The sequence below is a fragment of the Elgaria multicarinata genome, chromosome 1 (assembly GCF_023053635.1).
Source record: "Elgaria multicarinata webbii isolate HBS135686 ecotype San Diego chromosome 1, rElgMul1.1.pri, whole genome shotgun sequence".
Classification (NCBI taxonomy): domain Eukaryota; kingdom Metazoa; phylum Chordata; class Lepidosauria; order Squamata; family Anguidae; genus Elgaria; species Elgaria multicarinata.
Genome location: NC_086171.1, coordinates 191,450,631 through 191,476,599, shown reverse-complemented (window position 1 = coordinate 191,476,599; position 25,969 = coordinate 191,450,631). Strand labels below are relative to the sequence as shown.

Below are 25,969 nucleotides of genomic sequence, written 5' to 3'. Positions count from 1 at the left end.
CAAAGGTGGTGATGATTTAAATGCTGTTCACAGGTTTTCAAATTGTTGTTTACATAGGTTATTCCTATGACATGTTGTTGGGGGCAGTTTATTTATTATTACATTTCTATACTGACCATTATCCAAAGCTGTCTGGGCAGTTGACAAACATTAGGGTTTTGGGGTTGTTGTTTTTTTAACATGAAATCCTCACAGCCAATTACTTTTCCCAGGTATTGCTTGTTCCATTTCCTTTGGCATCGGGGAATAGAACAATATATCTCTGTAAGCCCCCCCCCCCACTCCAATATGTTCCATTTATACAGCCAGCAAATGGTGCTGCAATTTTGCACTATCCTGAAATACATCTTTGAATCTAATGTCAGTGTATATTTGTTGCTGCATTTTTGGCGAGCTAAATCATGGTAGAATAAAGCTTTTAAAAAAAACACGGGAGAGACACTGGAGGATAATGACATCGTAAAAAGGACCTGCAAACTTCAGTGATTGCACTACATAAGCTCCATGTGAAGGAGCTCTTGGCGTGGGAAGTACCCTTTGCTGCTTGTACCATACAACTCTTCACATGCTTTGGTGGTGGTGGTGGGCAATATAATCCTGCTCCTTATCTTATTTCCTCTGCTCTGACAATGGTGAGGCAGTAAATGATTCCATTCGGAACGCCCAGTTTGGCAGGAGAAACTATACATCACAGTTGGGGCTGTTGGATCCTAACTGCCAGGTCATTTAAAAGGGGGCTATGCTATGGGGTAGGGTGAGGGGAGAAGTCTCTTATTCTCTGGTTGAAATCAGATAAGGTGTGTGTGGGGATGTGTGTTATGTGAATGAAGTGGGCTGCTTCATACATTCATTTCCCCATGAAGCCTGTGGCAGGCCTAGTTTGAGGCCTAGTTGGCCTACATCCTTTATAGATCTAAGAAAGGACAATGGCTGCCACGATGCATCCTTTGTTCAGCAACAGGGCTTCTGTAAGTACTAGGACCTCTGGCCTACATACATTACACCAGTCAGAACGTGAAGGGAAGGAAGAAAACAAGCAAGAAATGGATACCACAGGGTACACAAAAGGCAACTCCGAAGTATGACAAAATAGTGTTTATTTCCAATGAAATGTGTATTAGGGCAGCAGAAGAAACTCCATTTTATTCCAGCAGTCAAGATGCTACTATAGTTTAAGAGAGTTAAAAATGTGAAACTTCACAGGCTCAGAATATTTCTCATTTTATCAGGGACAGATTGTCACACAGCATGGAATACTCAGTGCTGTCTAAAGGGGACAGGGAGTGCCTAGAAGACCATTACATCCAGGGAACTAAAATCACCACCGAGAATAAGTAAACACAGGAGACAGGATACCTTTTTTTTTTTTTTAAGCCATATGAAATAATTATGTTGTGTGTTGTGGGGACAGTTTCAGGCTGTGGTCTTTGAGTGTCATCAGAAGAGTTCCCTACTGTTGTTTCTCTACCCCTGTTCCTGTCCCACGAAACTTCCTCTCCTACCCGGAGAAGAAAAAGGAAGAAAGACCTCGTAGCCCATTCAGGGGCTGTTTTTATTGTGCTGCTTTTCCTGCACATGGCAGGAAACGGTGGCACATTCTGTTTTTTAAAAAACAGTCAGATTAAAAAGGGTCCATTTTGTCATGGAGCGGGAGGCGTACGGCATTGTCTAAAGGATATATGAACATCCGTTAGTGACCAGTAGCAAGTGTGTGATAAAACACTCATCTGATGATGTTCTTTGTTACAAAAAATACAGGTGGTACAAAAGTGTCACCATTTCCACCTGTGAAATGCTGGACAATATGTATCTCCCCTCCACACACACACACCAGCAGAGCAAAGGAGCAATCACGTGGCAAAATCTGTATGGTAATTTTTATTTACAATTTTTCTCTGTATTTCAAAATACATAGTAGAAGAGGCATTATAGCTCAATATGCCCACTAGCTGGCCTTAGGCAAGCCACTCTATAAGTTTCAGCATCCCTCTCTCTGCAATGTGGGTTATTATTATTATTATTATTTATTTATATAGCACCATCAATGTACATGGTGCTGTACAGAGTAAAACAGTAAATAGCAAGACCCTGCCGCATAGTACTGACCCATTTTAGAGGGTTGTTGTAAGGATTGCAACAAGATGATTTATATGAAGCAGTTTGCTAGAGTGCCCATATGAAAAGGAGGACAGGGCTCCTGTATCTTTAACAGTTGCTTAGAAAAGGGAATTTCAGCAGGTGTCATTTGTATGCATGCAGCACCCAATGAAATTTTCTCTTCATCACAAAAGTTAAAGCTGCAGGAGCCCTGCTAGAGTCACCCTATGAACACTCTAAACCAGCGGTAGACAACCTGTAGGCACATGTGCAATGTGAGAGACTGTCTTGGGCACCACCACAAAATGGCTGCCATGGAGGCATCCCTAGTCACAAAAGAGTGGTAACCTGCCCACATGATTGTATACAAGGTAGAGGTGGGGTCTGAGTCACAATGCACTAAACAACTCCTTTGAATGCACAGTTGTGAGTGCCAACAGAAACCTATTTCACATACGGCAAACTTTTTCTCTCTCCCCACCCCTCCCATTCTTCTGTCAGCCAACTCCTTCCCTTCATCTGTTTTTCTCTCTCAGTCTCTGGATCACCACCCAGAGATGTGCTCTCTCACACATACATGCCCTCATCCATCCTCTCTTCCTCTCACCTTCATTTCCTAAGAATGTCTCTGAGCCCCATCATGTATTAGGCACTAATGGGAAATGGAGATGGCAGTAACTTGAGGCCCTCACTTTGTCTGAAGCAATTCCAATTGGCACAGTAAGAAAATGTGTTAATTTGTTTTAAAGAGCGGGAGAGGTAGGGCACCTTGGCACCAAGAAAGATACATGAGCACCATGTTGCTTACTCCTGTTCTAAAGCAGCTTTCCCCAACCTGGGGCCACCAGGAGATTTACAGTATGCTGGATGAGCTATGCTGGCAGAAGTGGACTTCCCTGCCCCCTTCTTTCTCATGGCAGACCCTCGAACCTCCTGAAAATGCTGCACAGAGTCAGGAGTCCCTGCTGAATAGGGTGAGCCGTGATATGCAGGTGAAAGGACTTTTTGCAAGTGGAGTCCTTCACCTCACAGAAGGTCCCTTCCTCTCCTGGAAGGCAGATCCTGGATTCAACCTAACAATAATAATTAATAATAATAGTGTGCTGTAGTATTGATATTTTGGTCTGAACATTTTGCCAAGGGATTCCCTTTAAAAGGGGTTATAGGAAGGGGAAGATGCCTTTGGACATCAAACTCAGGATCTGGTTTGCCCCATTTATGGCAGTGTGTAGGAGGACAGGGCTCCTGTATCTTTTAACAGTTGTAGAGAAAAGGGAATTTCAGCAGGTGTCATTTGTATGCATGCAGCCCCTGCTAAAATCCCCTCCTCATCACAACAGTTAAAGCTGCAGGAGCCCTGCCCTCTTTTGTACCTGCTCACACTAGGCAGGGCTCCAACTGTTGTGATGAAGAGGGAATTTCACCAGATGCTGCATGTATACAAATGACACCTGTTGAAATTCTTTTTTCTGTGCTACTGTTAAAGGTACAGGAGCACCCTGTGTCTGTGGCCTAGCAATATGATTTCAGTAGGCTTAAGCATGTTGAACTGTGAGAGGTTATGTCTCCTGGCTATAACAAGGGAAGTAGGTGGTTAAACTGAAATATAGAGCTTCTGCAAACCTATTGTTAAGTTGTTAACACTTTTCCAAATTCCACTCCAATACAGTTAAGTCCAGGAGTGCTGAACGGGCCAGTTTAACATTTAGAATGTCTGAGAACAGAAAGGGAACCTATCTCAAAAAGTGTCAGAAATGCCAGGTCGACATGAACGGAGACATGTTAGATGCGAAAGGTGTGTGTCTTCGCTGCAAAGCCGAGGCAGGAGAGGAGCAGCAAACCAATCAAAAAGTCAAGAGGTAAGGCAGAGTAGAATAGCAACTTTTGGATTAAGTTGTGGAATTCACTGCCACGGAAGGTGGTGAGGGCTAGTAACTAGATGGCTTTTAAAGAAGCCTGAAAGTCATGGAGGATAGATTTTTCAATAACTATTAGGCATGTTAGCGAGATAGAACCTCCATGTTCAGAGACATTGTACTTCTAAGTACAAGATGGGGGCAACAGACAAACACACTTTGTTGCCTTCATTCCCTGCTTGTCAATTTCCTGGAGTCAAGTGGTGGCCCAATGTTGGAAACAGAATTCTGGACTGGATGGGTCTTTAGTCTGATCCAGCAGTAGCCTTCTTACGTTCTTAGGGTGTCTCTACATTAAGAGAAATCTAATTGTTAACCAGGTGCTGTTGTGCTTCTTGGCACTTTGGCGCAATTGATTTGAGCTGGATTACACGGGAGGAGAGGGGTGACAAGTTGGAAGATGCTGCTGCTTCTCGGGGCCCCTTTAAATGACAGTTGGTTGAATCAAGGGAGCATCTCCCGCCCTCCCTGGCATGTGTGCAAAGGAGGGGAGGAGTATTGTTTTCGACTGTTTCCTTGCAACCCTCAGGAAAGCCAGGACTTAATTCTGAGTAAGATTTTGCTGTAACTTTACAACCCTTGTCACACTTACTTGGGAGTAAGCCCCATTGAACACAATGGGACCTACTTCTGAGTAGACACATGGGATCAGATCCCACTTCTCTCTCTGTTTAAAGTCCTTCCTTGGCAACTTCATAGCGCAATGCCAGCTTTACACGCTGCAGATTTCATGCCATTACAGGTTTATTCCAGCATTTCTCTGATCTATTTTACAACAGAATAAGTGTGTGTGTGAGCGAGCCACGGGAGACATCCTGTTTGTTTACAGTGTCATTTAATTGACCCAGAAACTTCCATGAGTGGCCAGTTTAGAGCAGCCCTTAGAGTCAGGATTTTTGCGAGAGGACAGTATGAGCTGACCAGTGCGAGCTAGGGGATGGTGTGATCTTTGCAAGAGCTTGCACCAGTTCTAACCAGAACTGAGCTCTCTGGAATGGACCTGTTTCAGGTTGCATACTTGCTGACATAAATTGACTTTCCCCTTAGATTTTCACATGATAAAGAGGTGTGGTAAAAGCATGTCCATTTGGAAAAATTGCACGTATCGAAATGGTTTTCTACTGATTTTTCAGGACTTGGATATTTGGTATCTTAGCACATGGGCATGCTTTTCCTTTGTGAAATGCAAACTGGGGAGAAATGCCATCGAGTTTTCCATCTCGTGTGACTTATCCTCCATAGCCTGCAGTACAGGGAGCCTTTGGACTGAATATGGATAGAACAGATCAGTCTCTGTCACAAAGTTGAGGTTACTAATTTACGATTATGGTTCTAAATTGGAGAATTTTATTTCATTTATGGGAAAAGTTAGATGGGCATGATATACAGTCGTGTGAAAAAGAAAGTACACCCTCTTGATTTTACATATCAGGACATAATAACAATCATCTGTTCCTTAGCAGGTCTAAAAATTAGGTAAATACAACCTCAGATGAACAACACATGACATATTACACCGTGTCATGATTTATTTAACAGAAATAAAGCCAAAATAGAGAAACCATGTGTGAAAAAGTAAGTACACCTTATGATTCAATAGCTTGTAGAACCACCTTTAGCAGCAATAACTTGAAGTAATCGTTTTCTGTATGACTTTATCAGTCTCTCACATCGTTGTGGAGGAATTTTTGGCCCACTCTTCTTTACAACATTGCTTCAGTTCATTGAGGTTTGAGGGCATTTGTTTTTGCACAGCTCTCTTAAGGTCCCGCCACAGCATTTCAATTGGGTTGAGGTCTGGACTTTGACTGGGCCATTGCAACACCTTGATTCTTTTCTTTTTCAGCCATTCTGTTGTAGATTTGCTGGTGTGCTTGGGATCACTGTCCTGTTGCATGACCCAAATTCATCCAAGCTTTAGCTGTCGGACAGATGACCTCACATTTGACTCTAGAATACTTTGGTATACAGAGGAGTTCATGGTCGACTCAATGACTGCAAGGTTCCCAGGTCCTGTGGCTGCAAAACAAGCCCAAATCATCACCCCTCCACCACCGTGCTTGACAGTTGGTATGAGGTGTTTGTGCTGATATGCTGTGTTTGGTTTTCACCAAACGTGGCGCTGTGCATTATGGCCAAACTTCTCCACTTTGGTCTCGTCTGTCCAAAGGACATTGTTCCAGAAGTCTTGTGGTTTGTTCAGATGCAACTTTGCAAACCTAAGCCGTGCTGCCACGTTCTTTTTAGAGAGAAGAGGCTTTCTCCTGGCAACCCTTCCAAACAAACTATACTTGTTCAGTCTTTTTCTAATTGTACTGTCATGAACTTTAACATTTAGCATGCTCACTGAGGCCTGTAGAGTCTGAGATGTAACTCTTGGGGGTTTTGCAATTTCTCTGAGCATTGCACGGTCTGACCTTGGGGTGATTTTGCTGGGACGTCCTCTCCTGGGAAGATTGGCAACTGTCTTGATTGTTTTCCACTTTTGAATCATCTTTCTCACTGTAGAATGATGGACTTTAAATTGTTTGGAAATGGCCTTATAACCCTTCCCAGATTGATGGGCAGCAGCAATTGCGTCTCTAAGATCATTGCTGATGTCTTTCCTCCTTGGCATTGTATTCACACCTGAATGCTCCAGACCAGCAAACTGAAAAACTTTGACTTTTATAGAGGTGGTCATACATGCTGATGATCAATTAATCACGGGCATTTGATTAGCAGCACCTGTCTGCTACTTAGCATCTTAATTCCTATGGAAGCAGTAAGGGTGTACTTACTTACATGTTAAAACAGCTCCACTGGCTTCCAGTCTGTTTCCGGGCACAATTCAAAGTGCTGGTTATGACCTATAAAGCTCTATATGGTTTGGGTCCAGGTTATTTGAAAGGCCGTATTCTCCCTTGTGAGCCTGCCCGTGCTTTGAGATCTTCTGGAGAAGCCCTTCTTTCAGTCCCACCTTCTTCACAGGCACGCTTGGTGGGAACATGGGAGAGGGCCTTCTCCGTGGCTGCTCCGGTGCTCTGGAACTCTCTTCCTGGGGAAGCTAGGCTGGCTCCCTCCTTGATGGGCTTTCGGAAGCAGGCTAAAACTTTTTTGTTCAAGGCCTTTGGAGAATAATCTGGCCCTCCATCTATGTTAATGTCTTATAATTTTGTTGTGTATTTTTTAATTGTTTATGGTTTTGTTTCCCTCCCCCCCCATGTATATTTTAAACTTTATAAGGCCGCCTTGAGGCCCAGCATTGGGCAAAAGGCGGGATACTACTACTACTACTACTACTACTACTACTAATAATAATAATAATAATAATAATAATTTTTCACACATGGCTTCTCCATTTTGGCTTTATTTCTGTTAAATAAATCATGACACGGTGTAATATGTCATGTGTTGTTGTTCATCTGAGGTTTTATTTACCTAATTTTTAGACCTGCTAAGGAACAGATTATTGTTATTATGTCCTGATATGTAAAATCATACAGTTCCAAGAGGGTGTACTTTCTTTTTCACACACTGTAACCAATAAGGATAAGAGGGGACAGGAAAGAGAATCATGTTTGCCTAAATGTCCCCAGCCATGGCTTCTAAGTTCTGACCTCCTTGTAGTGTCATATACATGGGTCCTGGCAAAAGAGCTCATACTGTAAGTTTCTTGTTTACACAGACAAGAGATCACTCATGGTGATTATTCTGTAAGCAAAGTTTACTTTTAAATAGAAAAAGTAAGACTGGTTAGCAGGTTTCTTCCTAGCCTTCATGAATACAGCAACAGTGTCATTTTAATACATTTTCTTCTTTATAATAAGGAATGTAGCACATCTCTATACGGAGATTCTGACGCTAGTCCTTGAAATTCAAACATCTTATGCATGTTTAGACAGAAAAATAGGAGTTTTTCTGACTAAACATGCATGGGATTGCACCCTTAATCTTACCCCAGTTTTAAGTGACTGCAGCTGCAACTTTGTGCCTAGTTGTCCCATTCCTTTCTATGGGTTCTGTTCCAAAATAATTGGGCACAGTTTTTTATCCTGTGAATAAAATTCTGGGCATGTATTACTTCCAGACCAAGGCTGCAGATGTCTATAGACAATATACTTTGTTCAGTAGTCCTAGTTTATTGCTTGACCAAGACAAGATCAGGTCAGCTGGGCTGAAAGGAGATTGTAAAGGAATCAGGTGATAATATTTCCGTTTGACAGCCAATTTTCTTCAAATACCTTACCAGGAGTCTGCGTCTACTGACAGATTGAAATCTTTCAGAAGTGGATCCAGTAATAAGAGATAACTATGGGTGCCTTCAGATGGACAGCCCCTAAAGCAATCAATCAAGAGGCATTGTGCAGCAATTTCTTTTCCTCCTCCTTAACCAGCATTTTGTGGAAAGAAAAAATGGAAGAAGTAGTGGGGAAAACACAGGAGGCTTGCCAGTTGAGGGCGATGTCATCTGGACCCCCCATAAAATTCCATGAACGAGGCAGGGTGATTGATTACACAATAAATGTACATTGTACACCATGTACATTGATGGTGCTATATAAATAATAATAATAATAATAATAATAATAATAATAATAATAATAATAATAATAGCCTTGTCTGGAAGCCCCCGTACTACAGTGGAGGAGCCAGATGGGTCACCTCTGGCCTCAGAAAAAAATAATCTTAAAAATAGCTGTTCCTGCAAAGCTTTTAGAGACCATCAGTTTATGTCACAGAGGAATTAGACCAGGACATATTGCTACCATTCGCTCCCTGACATCACCAAGTCCAGGTAATACATTACTGTTTAAAACCAAAAACACATTGGCACCATTTCATGTGGGAATCTGTTTGAATGAAGCAGCTTCTGATGCAATTCAGCCAGGTCACCTATGCTGTGTGTTAACAGCAACCCCAACACTGCTTTGGGACTTTGTCAAGATCCTGTGCAAAAGCTGAGATTCGCGAGGGATGCTAAAAGCAATAAAAAGGCTTTCTTCAAATACGTGAGTAGTAAAAGACAGAGGAAAGAAATGGTGGTTCAACTGCTTAATGAGGATGGCAAATTGTGAACCGCCCAGAGAGCTCCGGCTATTGGGCGGTATAGAAATGTGATAAATCAATAAATCAATAAATAACAGATGACAAAGAAAAGGCTGAAGTGCTCAATTCTTACTTTGCCTCGGTCTTCTCCCAAAAGCGGTTCTATGACCCCCCTGGAAAAAGTGAAGCAGGAGTTGAGGGAGCAGGATTGCAGTTTGAGATGGATAAACAAATGGTCAAAGAACACCTTATTTCCTTGAATGAGTTCAAATCTCCATGACCTGATGAACTGCATCCTAGAGTAATGAAGGAGCTAGCAGAAGAACTCTCAGAACCTTTGTCTATTATCTTTGCAAAATCATGGAAGACAGGTGAGGTGCCGGACGACTGGAGGAGGTTAACGTTGTCCCTATCTTCAAAAAGGGCAAAAAGGAGGAACCTGGGAACTACAGACCAGTCGGTCTGACATCCATCCCTGGGAAAGTTCTGGAGCAGATTATAAAGAAGTCAATCTGTAAACACCTTGAAATCAATGCAGTGATTACTAGAAGCCAACATGGATTTGTCAGGAACAAATCCTGTCAGACTAATTTGATCTCATTTTTTGATCGGGTAACCAACCTTGTGGACTGTGGAAGTGCTGTGGACGTCATATATCTTGACTTCAGCAAAGCTTTTGACAAAGTGCCCCATGATATTCTGATTAACAAACTAGCTAAAAGTGGGCTAGATGGAACAACTATTAGGAGGATTCACAGTTGGCTACAAAATTGGACTCAAAGAGTACTTATCAATGGAACCTTCTCAAACTGGGGAGAGGCAACAAGTGGGGTACCGCAGGGCTCAGTCCTGGGCCCAGTGCTCTTCAACATTTTTATTAATGATTTGGACGAGGAGGTGCAGGGAACGCTTATCAAATTTGCAGATGACACCAAATTGGGTGGGATAGCTAATACCCTGGAAGACAGAAACAAACTTCAAAGTGATCTTGATAGGCTGGAGTGCTGGGCTGAAAACAACAGAATGAAATTTAATAGGGATAAATGCCAAGTTCTAAATTTAGGAAATAGAAACCAAAGGCACAGTTACAAGATGGGGGATACTTGGCTCAGCAATACTACAAATGAGAAGGATCTTGGAATTGTTGTAGATCACAAGCTGAGTATGAGCCAACAGTGCAATATGGCTGCAAGAAAGGCAAATGCTATTTTGGGCTGCATTAATAGTATAGCTTCCAAATCACGTGAGGTACTGTCTGGAAACAAAGCCCTATGAAGAGAAACTGAAAGAACTGGGCATGTTTAGCCTGGAGAAGAGAAGATTGAGGGGAGACATGATGGCACTCTTCAAATACTTAAAAGGTTGTCACACAGAGGAGGGCCAGGATCTCTTCTCGATCCTTCCAGAGTGCAGGACACGGAATAACAGGCTCAAGTTAAAGGAAGCCAGATACCAGCTGGACATCAGGAAAAACTTCCTGACTGTTAGAGCAGTACGACAATGGAACCAATGACCTAGGGAGGTTGTGGGCTCTCCCACACTAGAGGCATTCAAGAGGCAGCTGGACAACCATCTGTCAGGGATGCTTTAGGGTGGATTCCTGCATTGAGCAGGGGGTTGGACTTGATGGCCTTGTAGGCCCCTTCCAACTCTGCTATTCTATGATTCTATGATTCTATGTGTTTGCTGTAGCAGGAGAAAAATATACGCCAAGGGCTCCATCTGCTGGCCAAATATGTACAGAATTCAGCATGGTAGACTTTTTTCCCCTGTTGCAACTTTAACATCGAAGCCAGGATTCCTGACTAGAGGCCCACTATTTCCCCTCTAAAGATCTCATATTTAACAATTCAATCCCCAAAGCAACAAAGAATCTGGTCATGATGCATCTGACAAAATAGGCACTAGTCCACCAAAGTGTATGCCACAAAAAATGTATTACTTTTCAGGTGCCACAGGATTCTTATTTTTGCTGCAACATAGAATCATAGAATAGCAGAGTTGGAAGGGGCCTACAAGGCCATGAAGTCCAACCCCCTGCTCAATGCAGGAATCCACCTTAAAGCATCCCTGACAGATGGTTGTCCAGCTGCCTCTTGAATGCCTCTAGTGTGGGAGAGCCCACAACCTCCCTAGGTCATTGGTTCCATTGTCATACTGCTCTAACAGGAAATTTTTCCTGATGTCCATCTGGTTTCCTGTAACTTGGCTGTCCCTCAAGGAATTGCATGACTCAGGACTGTCTCAAATACTTTTACACTTTTTAAATTTATAGATTTATTGCTCTGCAATTCCTTATTAAAATCAAGGATATTAAATACACATAAAATGCTAAATAAAATGCATTGTGAAAAATGTTTGAATGGTGGGGGGAGATATTATTTGGTTAAAGGGGGGAATTTGGGAGGCTGTGGATTTCATTAAGATCCCCCCCCCCCCATTAAGTCAAGCACTGATAAAAACACATCAGTAAAACAGGAAAAAATACATAAAAGCAAAAAGCTAGTCAGGCAAATGTTTGATGAAATAAATATATCTTCCCTTCCAGAAAGTCAAAGACTTGCTTCTCCCTGGCAGGTTCATCTGCACGATATAAATAATGCAATATTTGCATTAGCAAATTCGTTTACTTTTCCTCAGATTGAAAAATCAGGTTGTTCAGACAGAAATAATTGGGTTTTAAAAGGATGAATGGTCCTGTTCTTGTCAAGAATTAGGCTAAAATAAATGACACTAATAAATGCCATGAAAGCTAGTAATACCATGGGGAAATAGATCTTTTTCTTCTTCAGCTGATCATCCTGTTGATTTCATGATCCAACAAATGTGTATTATTTAGTATTTTGTTTGTTACATTTATATTCCGCCTTTTCCTCCAAAGGGTCTGAAGTGGCATACATGACCCTCCTCTTTTCTATTTGATCCTCACAACAACCCTGTGAGGTAGGTTAGGTTGAGAGTCAGTGACTGTTCCAAAGTCACCCAGGGACCTTCATGACTGTGTGGGGACTTGAAACTGGGTGCCCCCAGTTCCAGTCCAACAGCTCTTCATTCTTAATTCGTATTCTGAGACCAGTATGACATGCTCTCGAAAGACTTTTTTGATGCTGCTGTGTACAGGACACATCCTGTACACAGACAGGACACAGCCACACTGCCTTCTTCAGGAAAAACTTCCGGACTGTTAGAGCAGTACGACAATGGAACCAATGAACTTGGGAGGTCATGGGCTGTCCCACACTAGAGGCATTCAAGAGGCAGCTGGACAACCAGTGATGCTTTAAGGTGGATTTCTGCATTGAGCAGGGGGCTGGACTCGATGGCCTTAGAAGCCCCTTCCAACTCTACTATTCTCTGATTCTAAGCTTCCATCCCATTGGCAAAATTGAGTGCTGCTTTTGAATACAACTGTTATGCTAACTCTTTGCCTCTTAATCACAAGAAGGATTGCTTCCCATACCAGAATAGCAGTCCAATCAATTAGTTTGGCACAATTTATAGCATGTTTGCTTTAAGAAATAAGTCTGAAAGGTCAACATCATAACAGAGAGTGAAGGCCCATATTCTCAGATCCTGAAAAAGACAAAACAAGCCAACTTGGACAAGAAGAGAGGCAGTAAGGAAACTATTAGCTTCAAGAGTTCAGACCAGGTCTTTCATTCTGGACTGTGGACAGAGAGCAGTTCTGAAGGTGACAGCTGGAGAAAGGGGTATCTTTACAATGCTGAAGGGGAAAGCATTTCTCAAGGGTAATCAGTTTTTAGCTCCGCATTACTTTAGCACTTCATCAATCATGGACTTTACAGCTGAGTTTGGTGGGAAGGGAGGAGGGAATTTCAGGGCCAGGAAAAGACAGGACCTTTGCAGCAAACTACTAAGCTAAAAGGAGGGCAGGAGAGAGTATGTTGCCTGGAAGCTGATACTCTATCCCTCAGCTGTGTGGGATGCAGCTTACATACAAGGTTCCTTCCTGAAGGGCAGGACTCCAGATAAAAGGTGTTGACAGGGGAGGAAACACATATAAAATGACATAAATGGAACCTGCATTTTATTTATTATTTATTTGAAACGTTTCTTGGCCGCCTTTCAGGACAGAAGCCCTCATAAGGCAGCTTACAACAATAAAATACCTAAAAGCAGTTAAAATATGAAAAGCAATAAAGACATAATCATAATAAAATAGCAATTAAAATAATAAAACCAACAATAAAGCAGGAACAATAGCAGCAGTAGCAATACCCATCATGGGGAGGCCGTGGTAAAATAAAGTATTTTAAGGCCTTCTTGAAAGCCTGAAGGATGGTGCATAGCAGACCTCTGGTGGGAGTTTGTTCCAGAGGTTTGGGGCCATTGCAAAGAAGCCTCTCCTGTGTCCACCTAATTGCTCTTACAGGCGGGCAAATGAGAAGGGTCTCTCTGATTATTATTGTAATTATATTATTTTATTTTTGGGGGTAATAAACAGCCTCGTGGGTGCCTGTTTATTATACATGGGTGTCTTATTAAGAGTTGAATTAGCATGGGTGCCTCATAAGTAATAAGCAGCCCCTTACGGTGCCTGTTCTTTCTGTGAGCTGAGGGCTGTCTATACGCATGGAATGCCCTGGGGTGGGTACGTAGTGGCACTGTGTCAATTATACGACACAGCAGCCACCACTCCTTATCCATGTTGGCTTGCTACAGTGATCTCATTTGAGTAACATGGATTTTTTAAAATGAGAATGTTTCCTATGCCTTTTGACATCTCTGTTAACACAGGGATCCTGTCACATACAATGTAAATGAGATTATGGACGCGGAGCCTGCTTACTCTGACTTCATCACCTCTGACCGGAGTGGCCGGAGAAATGCAATCCATGACCTTCAGGGAGATGCAGCTGCCCTTCAACTGGAGAAACTGGCAAGCACCATGGAGGATATTTCCATTGAAAAGGAAGGTGAGCTACTTTTTGCCCAGGATCAGCTAGAGCTCTCCAGTCAGCAGATGGAATTCAGGAAGCTCATGTGAAAATGTTTGTGTAATTCACATGGCCCTATATTTCACTGAATAGGGCTTATAGCTATTGTGCAATGTCATATCAGCCAACATTTCATAGGTTAGGATAGGGGCATGTTTCTAATACCAATTCTCATTCAAAAGGTCAATGCCCAACTCCCCATGCTCACACACTGCTGGAAGGTCTCCTCTTCCCTTTGTACGCTATATTAGTTTAACCTACAGTAGGCTATCCTCCATTGATTTCAACATCAAGAGGGTGTTTGTTCTTCAGGAAGTGTTGGGTTCTCCTTCCCGGGAGTATTTAAGCAGAGACTCGACTGCCAACTGTCAGGGATACTGTAGCTGCATTCTGCATTGCAGATCCTACATCGAGCAGGGAGCAAGACCAGATGACCTCCATCCAAGGACCTTTCCAATTGCTGTGTGTGGAATCGCAAGCTGTAACTTAAGTGGTGCCATTTTTACACAAAGCTTTTATTTCACACTCATGATTGGCCACTCACGGACGTTTCCAGGTCATTTACACAACATTATCAACCTCCAGAGCATCTCCCGCATTTTTTGAGCTTTATCCCGCTTTTAAAAAGATCAAAGATAAGCTGATACAATCAGTAGTGTGAGATATCGGCAGTGTGTATTGACAGTGTTGCACTATAACACAGCCACTAGATGGCACTGTATAACGAAAATATAGAACATTGCCAAGAAAGGAAGTTTTCAATTCAAATCATGTGTCTGCTGTATAAAGAACCCCATTGTACTCCCACAAAGAAACTGGAAGCAGAAAGCCCCAATAAGGATGCAGGATTTTAGCCTGGTGTGGTGAAACCCTGAATGTACATGGATATGAAATTTACAGAGATGCTAAAAATAAGACGCATCCAATACACACTCATACACTTCTAGGGACCCCAAGAAGGGAGGTATACCTGAATAATGGTAACTCCAGCAGGTTGGATCAACAAACTGTTAACAATGCGTCTCTAAGTAGCAAAAATAGGGTTAGTGATGAGGGGCTGGTACCAGAAAACAGAGACTGCCCTGTTAAAGAGGGACAGACAGTTGGAGCAGATGATGTACTATTTTTCAGTTTGGCAATATTAGTTGAATTATTTGAAAATGATTCCGATGAATGTTCCAAGATCACCTTCTTAATTGGTTTGTGTGAATGACAGTTAAGCACCATTTCGTTTCAGCAGCTGCCTTCTTTTAGTAAAATCATGGAATTGTGAAAGCAGAAGACCATAAATCCCAACTAAGGCATGTTCCTCTATGCCTGAACTTTCCTACAGTTTGATCCACAGAATTCACAGTGGCCCTGTTCAGATGACACTTCAGGCTCTGTGGTTAGTGAAACTGTGGTTGTCTGGTGTTAGCACTAACCACAAGCCCTGCTGTCGCACACAACACTTCAAGCCATGGTTAGAGCCGCTAACCCTGCTACGAATGGTCCAACTGTGGTTAGTGAGTGAGCAGGGGTTTAGCAAAACACATTGCACAAGACACATTAAACCCTGCTGCTTAGTCAAAAGCCTTAACCAGCAGGGTTTAAGGTGTCTTCTGAACAGGTCCAGTATCTCTTAGTAGAGAGCAGGAGTGAACAATCTGCTGTGCACAAATGTGCCTGTTAGAGTAGTTTGCTTTGGATGACCCAAGCAAGTAAGCAAGACAGGTGTTATCAAATTAAATGTCTTGTTTCCATCATCATTTATTTCATTTTATTTATTTTATTAGAAATTCCTGACATACTTAACTTAATCTTAAGCATGGCTTGGTAGGCAATAGGCAGCCAGTGCAGGTTTTTTTTAAACACAAGTGTTATGTGAACATATCTGGGTGTCCCACGGAGCACCTCAGCTGCTGTATTCTGCACTCGCTGCAGCTTCTAAACCAGCTAAAAGGGCAGCTCTACACAGAGCACATTACAGAAGATCTCATCATCATCATCGAGCCTGGAATTTATTAAGGGCTGTACACTTATTAGAAAACAATACAGTTTCTGCCTGAAGGTTTACAATCCAAAAGACATGACACAAAAGGAAAAAAAATCTGGTTCTTAAACTATAAAATTCTGCATATTCACTGTAGAGGGACATAGCTGTTGTTAGGATCATTGTTGAGGCAGGTGGGAGAAATTATAAGAACAAGGTCTCTGGAAATCCTACAGAAAAGTTTCTTTCCATATTTTATTTTAAACTGAAAGTTCCCATTATGCTGTCTGCCCTTGTAGTACATTAGGGAAACTAAGAAACAAAATATTCTCAAAGTACATACAGGACATATTCTTTGGGGGTCAGCCTACACCCCCTGCCTCTTGAATAGCCAACATGCACAATCAGCAAGAAATATGTCAAGAAAAGTAATAATAATAATGAAAATAAATAGCAGCAGCAGCAACATGTTGTATCCCATCCTTCCTCCAAGGAGCTTAGGCTGGCAATTATTTTTAGTACAGGACAAAAAGTGTTAGAGGTCTGAGCACATGTGAGTGTGGAAATACCAGATGTGATTTGTCCTCCCTCTTCATCGTTTGTGCATGCAAGGCACAAATTGAGCCAACCAGTGGAATACATTTCTGCCAGTACAAAAGAATAATTGCAACTAGCCAAAATGCACTTGTGGGCCAAACAAATGATTTTTCTCTGAATTCAATGTACAAAAATTGTTCTTGCTTTTTCCCAGAACAAGCCATTTAATTTTTTTTTTTTTTACAGAAAACAAAGTAGAGGATGATATTACTGAGAAGACACCTGTGATGAATCCAGAGAATCCAGATGACACCCCAACTTTGTGAGATCTCTGATTTAGGCTGTAGTAGGGTGGACGGGTGCATGACAACACCTAGGACTCTTCGATCTTCTAAGGCGTCGAACTGAAACAAGGAGGTCCTCGCTTAAAGGTCTCTGCCATGGCTACCTGGATCTCACAGTCACCTTCAGTGGCAAGCAACGGGTACCTCCAAAGAACTCTCTTTCTAATAATGCTTCCAAGCAAGATCTGTTTTAATGACTTGAGCCACTCAGAGTGCCTTAGCAGCTATTTTCCTGTATAGGAAAACACACTTTTCAGTAATAATATATATACTTCAGATTTTATTGTACAAGGTACATTTTGTTCACTTGGTAAATATAAACTATTATTTATTTCTCTGTCCCTGTAGTTTATTAGATGCCTTATTGTGTCCCTCACTATGCACATGCCACATCTCAGATATAGGTTGATATTTTGGGGCTGTGAACATGGGAATCATAGGATATAATCCATTAGGTATCTCTCCGACATGAACCCCATTGAAGTCAATAAAAGTTGCATAAGAGCCGATGTGTTCTTGCACAGCTCCAATACAGTTCAGTGGGGATTGCACAGGCAATGTGCCCTATTGATGTGTCCATCATATTCTGCTTGAAAGAGACATTGGTGAAATCTCATAATTTCTGCTTCATGTTACCGATGCAGAGCTTCTTTTCTGGCATGTTGCAAGGTGCTAAAGTTTACAGGCATACACCAGCTGATTTAGCATTGCTGACCAAGGGCACTTTGGGATTTGGTTGAACTGGGCTTTGGAAAAAGGGAAGGTGACATATCTTCAAGCTAACTCATTTCGTTCTAGAGTTCAAATGTCTCTGGCAAAGTTTTGCATGCCTTGTTAACAGTCATACACTGAAATTTGTATACAAACCCATTTTTCAGCAATTAAAACAAAATTGTTTTGGGGGGATATTTTGTATACATGTTTACCAGTTTCCTACCACTTTCATCCCTAGGCTTGGAAAGCACTCAGCGTGTGTTATGACCTGATCTTAACTATTGTTGTGACATAGTAAATATTGGCGTTGGATGTAATACTCTGATTGATGTGCCCTAACGTAATATAAGTGCTGCAGGGCTAAATATTGGAACAGACTTATCCTTCATGAATTTCTCTAATCCCCTTTTAACGTCATCTAAGTTGGTGGCCTTCACCACATTTTGGTAGCTCTTTCCATACTTTTAACTATGCAGTGTCCTCTGGTCTGTCTGGAATCACCTACTGCTTAGCTTAATTGGATGAACCCAGGTTTCAGTATTATGAAAGGGAGAAACATCTTCTGTCCATTTTCTATGCACACAACGCATAATCCTATGGAACTCAATCATGTCCTCTCTTTTTTTCTAAACTAAAAAGCCCTAAACTTCGAGCTCACTAATAATTTCAGTTGCCCCTTTTTGCCCTTTTCCAGCTCTTTCATATCCTTTTTGAGGTGCGCCAGTTGAATATGCACACAGTATTCCAAGTGTGATGACACAGAGGTTTGAAAGCCTTACAATACTGGCGGTTTCATTTTTTATTCCTTTCCTAATTACCCCTAGCACTAAACCCACTTTTTCCACAGCTGCCATATTAATTTTCATTGAGCTATCAACCACACCACCAAGATCTCTTTACTGGTCTGTTACTGCTAACTCAGTGTATATGTAGTTAGGATTTTTTGCCCCAGTGTGCACCACTATATACTTATTTACCATGTTACTGCCCATTCACTGAGTTAGGAGATCCCTTAGGCCTGGGGGATGGGGTGGGGACTAGATTGGTCATGGGGCCTGGATTGTCTCCTGGGACCAATCTGGGAGACCAGATGATATTGGCGACAGGTGTCTCCCCTGAAGCCTCCCCCAAAGCCCAATCCCCTGACATCAGTTGTCCCCATTCTTTGTACAGAAAGGGGCACACAGCAGCCACCCTGTCCCTCTCTGCATAGAGAAAGGGAATCAGCAATCCCTTTCTTCCAGGTGCCATCTTAGTGTGCAGCTGGCTTGGTTCATCCCTCACCTTCCCCATTCTCCAGTCATCAAAACTAGCTCTTTTTGTGCCTACTGGCAAAGTTTGCAGGAAAAGATTCAAAACTTTAGCTCAAAACCCTGGCCTCTTCCGATAAGGAAGCAACCTCTTGGGTCAACCTCTCTTTTAGTAAGTTGGCTATCACTGCCTATCATCCCAGAAAGCTGCTCAGATTTACTTTGGGCTTCTTTAAAGGGAAATTATGTTTGCTTACCTGTGCTTTGCTTCCTGCTTCTCTTGCGCAATTGTAATGAGCTGAATTATATGGGAGGAGAGGGGTAACCATGTGGTCTGTAATTGAAAATTTCCCAACTAATATACTTGAATGGGACAGCGCTCCCTAGTGGATGCTTTGTAGCGCAACTTCGGCTGTACACAGTAGGAAATCCCGAGATCTTTCAGAAGAATCGGTATATCCAAGGTGGGAAGGAGTGGGAGACATGCAGGAGGCTCACAATGTCGTCAAAATGACCTGCCAACTTTCATGAGTGGCCAGTCATGAGCGTGCTATAAATTGCTTGCTTAAAGAAGCCCTTTGTCTCTCTAAGTAAGAAATTATTTTCTGCTTTTTTGTTCCAGTAAGGCGCTATACTCAGTCACCACTAATTTAAGCATTTTGTTTTTGATGCCAGATATTATTTTTCCTTTCCCCTTAAATTGGGGTGATGGGTTGGGGGCTGAAGTTAAGGATGATCTTTCTAAAACATAACAGCAATTCAGTTTTCTAAACGTTTTCTTGTTTCCATTTCCTGCATGCACCCAAAAAAGGAAGAGACACAGTCAGATGTTCACTAGTAATTCTAATATCACAGGAGACATGCTAATCTTAGTGCTTCCAGCCAGTTTGGTATGACTGGGTTAAGTATTATATTTAGCCAAATCCCCTGTGAGCGGCTTGTAAGCTACACTTAACACAGGTCAGCATAAAGTTTCGCTGGTGACTGAACATGCTAAGACCAATGCCCAACAGTGCTGAAAAAGCATGCTCTTTAAATCATGTAACATCCTGTTTTTTAGATGCACAGAGAAACCAGAGCTCCCACTGAATGAACTGCAGGCATTTATTGTATCCGAGCTCTGAAATAACACTCTGACCACCAAAAACTAGCAGAGGAGCTTGCATATCTAACCACAGAAACACAACCGTTGAATTTCAGACATTACTCTGTGCCAAACTAGACAGAAATATAGCGAGTTCTCTTATACTAAGATTGGGCCAAATATTCCCCACCCCTTTCACAAGACCATTAGTCCTCTGTGAAAGGGGTGGGAGGATGGGCAAATTAAACACCCATTCACTTGGGAGAGGGCATACAAAGTGTCCATCGTATTCTCTCCACCCCATCCCACCCCGCGTTTTACTGCTGCTTTGATACTTAGCTGCCTTTAGCAGCCTTGTAGTGTTGTATGAGACAGAATACCACATGGGAACAATACTGTCATGACCTATGGCATTAAGGTGAGCCTGCAGCCCACTTGAATATTCTCAGATTTCACCCACACCCACTCTTCAGGGGCATTTTCATTTCACCCTTAAAAGTAATGAAAAGATTTGGCCAATAACTACTATATCCCAAATTACTTACCATATCTCATTAATTCATATAGCATGGTATTGTCTACACGAGAGGTAAGCAACCCAATGCCCACCAGATGTTTTGGATTACAATTTCCATAATCCCCAGCCATTGACCATACTTGCTGGGATGGTTGGGAGTTGTAGTTACCTACTGCACTGACTGACAGTGGCTGTCCAGGATCTTTGACAGAGAACAATCTTTTCCATTACTTGCTACCTAGTACTTGTAACTGAATTTGCTTGGGGTACCTTGATTATGGCTTGATTTTAAGTGAAAAAAACTTCAGAGAGGCTGCAAGAGACAAGTGCCATGGGGGTGGAGGTACCTTACCCTTTCCCTTCCCTGTCATTACTCAGCTTAAAATTGCTCCTCACAGGGGAGAAGGTATGGGAAGAACAGCTTCCAGGAGGAAATGATTTTGTGCAAACAATAGGAAAGGGTTTGACAGCCTTCCTAGCTAATTTCTCTGCTCAGACTTGCAGCTATCCAGTGGCAGCACCGGGGGGGGGGAATCAGGGGTGGGGGGCACAGAATGGGCAAAGTATGAGTTCCATCACACCAGCATTTTATCTAACATTCGTCCTGCCTTGTTTAGTATTTTGCCCCGTGACCCTCACATGTCATCGTCCCTGTCCTGCAGTCATCTCACTCTTCTCCATTTTCCATGTTTTTCTGAGGTGGGGAAAGTACGGTATTTTTTCTCCAAGTGGGATAAAACCACCCTTGCGTCCCCATGTATTGCCATCCTCACGCTATGTCGCAGAACGTCCCTTCTTCGGGGAGTGTGCGTTGAAGGGCGGTCTTGCTGATGAGAGGAGGGCAGGGGCGGTTCTCCTCCAGTCCGTAGCACCGCTCAACTGGAAGCGGGAGGGAGGGAAGGCGTGCAAAGACCCCATGCAGAAGGGGGCATCATCTCACCTCTAAAGGCAGAAAAGGCGCCCAACTGATAAAATGCTAAGTCACTAAAACGCTAGACAACAAAACCAGAGGGCTGGGGGAAGGTGCTCACGCCCATCACAATGTCCATCAACCGCGAGAGCCAATGAAATGGAGGGGATGAGGTGGGGTGAGCGCAATAGCGGAAGAGCAAACAAATGAAGAGAGATTTTGCTGATACAATGGCAATACTAGGAAGGCACGTGAAAGGGGCCAGTCTTGACTCGTTCATGAAATGAAAGTGGAAACTGCAGATCATACCTGGAAAAAAAAAGTAGGTGTGATGGACCCTTAAATTTCTAAATGAGAAGTTAAGATCTCTGAAAGAAGATTCTTTTTTCTTCACATTAAAACTTCCATCCAAAGCATATTATTTCTGAAACAAATGGGGAAAGGGTTACTTTAGACTTACACAAGGGGAAATTAATTTTAATTTAGAAAAATATTAATTCGTGGTTAGAATTTCTTGTTTTACTACTAAGCACCCCGCATATAAATAATAAATCAATTCTTTCTCTTGCATGTCCGATGTTTCCCCTTAGTGGATTGCGTCTTGAAGCACGTGTCAGCAGCTGCCTTTGTTGGCTCAAGAGCGGCACCTGAACAGTAGAAAAGCTGCAGAGCAGATAATCTACATGTGCAACGTGCCTTTCCTTCAAGTAAGGAGAGGACACCCATCAATGGGAGGGTGAGTGGGGTGGCGAACTCCTTGTTTGGGGAGGCGCTTACCCCTGCCCCGGTCCCTCTCTAATTCCACCCCCTGCAGCACCCAGAGCTGCTTTCATGAAAAAAATACAAGTTGCTGGCGGGAAAAGAGATATGCAACTGAGGCCAAACTAGATGTGATATGCAAAGCACAAGCTCCGGTTCCTCCTGCATTATGCAATAAGCATTCCAAGCACATGTTCTGCCCAGAGCTCCTCTATTTCAGTTAGCTTCATTTTGCCCACACAGCTGCCTTAACAAGTTCTGCAGGCCTAGGTGGAGCACAAGCAGCCTGTGTTCCCGTTGCTCCTACCTGCCCTCCTGTTTTAAGAACGTTTCATTGATACCTTCCTCTTGCCTGCCTTTTTGTTTTCACTGAATCACCGCGTGTAGGTCTCGGCTCGGGTTTATTCTATGTCATGGTCAAGACAAAAATGAAATAGGCATACTGTTAAAATGGGCTTTATTTAATTAAACCATGAGTCACGTTCCACGTTGTTCTTCAGGACATGAATTATTTCCTCACAAAGAAATTCTGAAGAGATATTACAAAACAAGCAGGTAGACGTTGACATTAGAATCATTTACAAGCAGCATAACTTTTCATTGGCGTTACAAAAATAACAAAATAATTCCTCTTTATATAGCCCTGGACATATATAGACAGATACGACATTAAGAATATTTCCTCATCACTAGGATAAGGCATTATTCTCTGGCTCGCTGCTTTCTGAGATGAACGCTTTGCAAGAGGCAGTCTTTCCCTCACATATGACACAGTGAAGTCTAAGCCATTCATCAGAGGCAGATTTTTTTGGTGTCTGAAGCTTTGAAAAATATCAGCCTTTATATCCACCTGAGACATGGCAGCACCAACTTGTATGATTTCCTCAACTTTGTTTACAAACTTTAAGTAACACTGACATACTGTAAACCCAAACCACAACCAATTCTATATACAAAGTGTAGTAACGCAGTGCCAAAATTCTGTGACTGGCAGGCCCTGCGTAACGCTGTTTCAGAAGGTTCACCTGTGGCCACTGGTTATCATTACTGGTCACTCACGTTTGTAGTAGCTACAGTTGGCTCTGTTGCATATGTCCTACAAAACAAAGACTTCACAGCTAGACCTAAGTAGGATCTCAAGTCCCAACATCTAGAGCTAATTGGAGACAAGCTCTAACAGATCAAGGTCTCTAGAGATTTATTTATTTTTGTATACAGAAGAAGCAGTATTTAAAGCAAGCCCACCTCCTTGATATAGATTCATTAAGTAAAAACATAAGAACCTTGTTTAGGTCATGAAGGGCATCAGTCCCATTTTCAGGTCAGGTAAAGGGTTACAATAAGCCTCTGGTGCTAAAGCACTAGTTTTAGAAGAAGACAGGAATCAACTCATTATGAACACAGAGCTACAAATGAGAAGAACCTAAAAGGCTAGGAATTTAGCTAACATTTTAACACTCTGATGTAATCTTGTTGAATGGCATGGGAATACTCCAAATCACATGTTTCAAGAACTGGCAGCACTACGAGATTCACACACTTCTTCCCCTCACACTTGAACTTTTAACCAACCTCTACTCAATAGTCATTTGCTGTGTGAATAGCTTAATACACATTCAGACTGTGGGCCACCCATAAGTCTACAAATGTTGAACCAGACTAACAAGCAAATTCAGCTCTTATTGACAGGAAGGAAGGGTTGTGTGAATGCGCTCTTCAGTGGCTGAAGACGTGTGTCTGGGCAAAACTAGATGTTACACTAAATCAGCCTTCCCCAATCTGTTGCCCTCCAGATGTGCTGGACTGCAACTCCTACTATTCCCAGCTTGTATTATTGTTGGGAAATGCAATCCACTCACCTGGAGGGCACCAGGTTGGGGAAGGCTGTGTTAAATGCTTAGCTGCTACTGAAAATGGCATTCAAGTGTTTAGCCACTAACCTCCCTTGCATAACAACTTCTCTGTGACTTTATGTCACAAAAATCTGTGTTTCCCAACCCCCTGCCCCTACCTTGCTGCTATGGGCAAGGGTAGAGAAACAGAATGTGATGACACCAGTCAGGTTTTATTAGATATTATGAAGGGAGCAGCTCTGCATTTATTGTCATGTTTACTTGAGCATTCAGCAACTATTCTTGAGAATGATGCACAAAAGTGAAAAAAGAAAAGAAATCTGGCTATTTTAAAAGGAGTCATAGAACAAACCATTACCATGGCTCCACTTATAGCATTTTGAGACATCCCTAGTGGTTTGCAAATTGAATCACTTATCTAGGAAGCTTGGGTTTTTTTTAATTTAAAAGCCCACTTTGAATACCATGTTTTGGATTCTAGGTTGCTCCTCTGTTCATATAAAGGGGTGGGGTTGGAACATGGAGCGTGAATTCCACCAACTTCTTTTTCCATCTGCAGTTCTCCACACCTGGGTTCAAATAACACAGTAACTCACACTCAAGGGTTGAGTGTGAGTTGTTGTTAAAACATGGGGTATCGTGGGTCTGGACAACACAATAACCCACACTCAAGGGTTGCAGGTGGGTTGCTGTTGAACTGTGGGTTGTTGAAACATGGGTTATCATGTTGCCTGAACCCAGCTGCAGTAACAAACTATGATTTGTTAACCATGAACCAGATCACAACCAAATAATAAACTATGGGTTCTCTTCATAACAAATCATGGTTTGTTAGCGTGGCTGGGTTCTCATATCTTATTTCCAAGGCAGGAATTTTTGAGGGGCTGCAGAAGGAGAGAGAAGAAAAAGCTCAGTTCCATGAACACTGTTCCATTTACAGAAAGAAAGTTAGGAATCGAAGCCCATGTATCTGGAGTGTAATGTTCTACAATGGAAGATTTCTGTGAATCTAGGAAGCAATTTTATAATACACTAGCTTTGTTCCTTACACACACACACACGTATGTACAAGGCTTCCATAACATAAAACACAAGGACATAGGTCCCTGACCAGGTGCATGGGGACTTTATGGATATTTAACACTCTCCCAAGATATTACAATCACTAAAAGAAATCCCACACATGTACATGGGAATGAGGTCTCTTGGCTTTGTACTGCTGCAATATCATTTTGCTTCTGATACTGTATTTACTATTCCTGCACAAAATAGAATTATTCTACAGCCAAGTTATTTCAGGTATTTACTTAGAGTTTGACCCATAACTCAGTTAAACCAAAATATTTTCACTTAATCCAAATTAGTCCCATGTGTGTGCGTGGGGTGGGTGGGGTGGTGGTGTAGTTCAGCCAAGCTAGTTTATATACCACCATATTAAGCACCTACCATAATTAAAACAAGATAAACTAGCACCATTAGATAATGTTGTTGGTCTCAGACAAGAAAAAAATAGTATAAAATAGTCAAAACTGCCTTCTAAATAGGGCAGTTGCCATAGTGCAGGTAGTAGACAAGGCAATTGTCTCAGCAAATATACTGGAATAAAAAAGTAAAATGTTTATTTCTTCTGTAAAATCTGTTTATATTTTTAAAATACTCATTTTTGGTTCTTTACACTCACTCAACTTAAGACATAGGCAAGGTCGATTTTGAGAAGGGAAGGGAAGAATGGCGTGCAAAAGCAATCCCTCGATATATTGGGATTAATGTGCACAGATCAAATGCAGATGTGAATCTGGAGAAGATTCAGTGTGATCCCCATTCATTTCCCCAGCCTTCTTGAACTCTAGACAGGAATCCTATCTCCAAAGTGCAGGCAACTATCTTTGAATCCAAGTCACTGTCTTTACATATTAGCTCTACAGAACATGATGAAATTGAAGAGTAAAAAAGTGTTGAAATGATGTTAAGTATACTGAAACCAAACTATAGTATAAGTATACTAAGTATACTGAAACCAAACTGTGGCA

The 25,969-nt window shown here is 42.1% G+C and overlaps 1 protein-coding gene across 2 annotated transcripts in view; it reads left to right on the top strand.

The window, feature by feature from the left end:
- Positions 1-17,189, top strand: part of PKIG (cAMP-dependent protein kinase inhibitor gamma) — a 30,412-nt gene extending 13,223 nt beyond the window's left edge. Inside the window, exons 1-3 of one of the 2 annotated variants that reach the window (XM_063120287.1) lie at positions 443-482; positions 13,800-13,978; positions 16,755-17,189. In XM_063120287.1, the coding sequence (XP_062976357.1) occupies positions 13,831-13,978; positions 16,755-16,834 (228 nt within the window). In that variant the 5' untranslated portion in view covers positions 443-482; positions 13,800-13,830 and the 3' untranslated portion in view covers positions 16,835-17,189. Of the gene's footprint in view, positions 1-442; positions 483-13,799; positions 13,979-16,754 lie in introns of those variants that run through there. The other variant, XM_063120277.1, reaches the window with a different exon arrangement.
- The last annotated feature ends 8,780 nt before the right edge of the window (positions 17,190-25,969 follow it).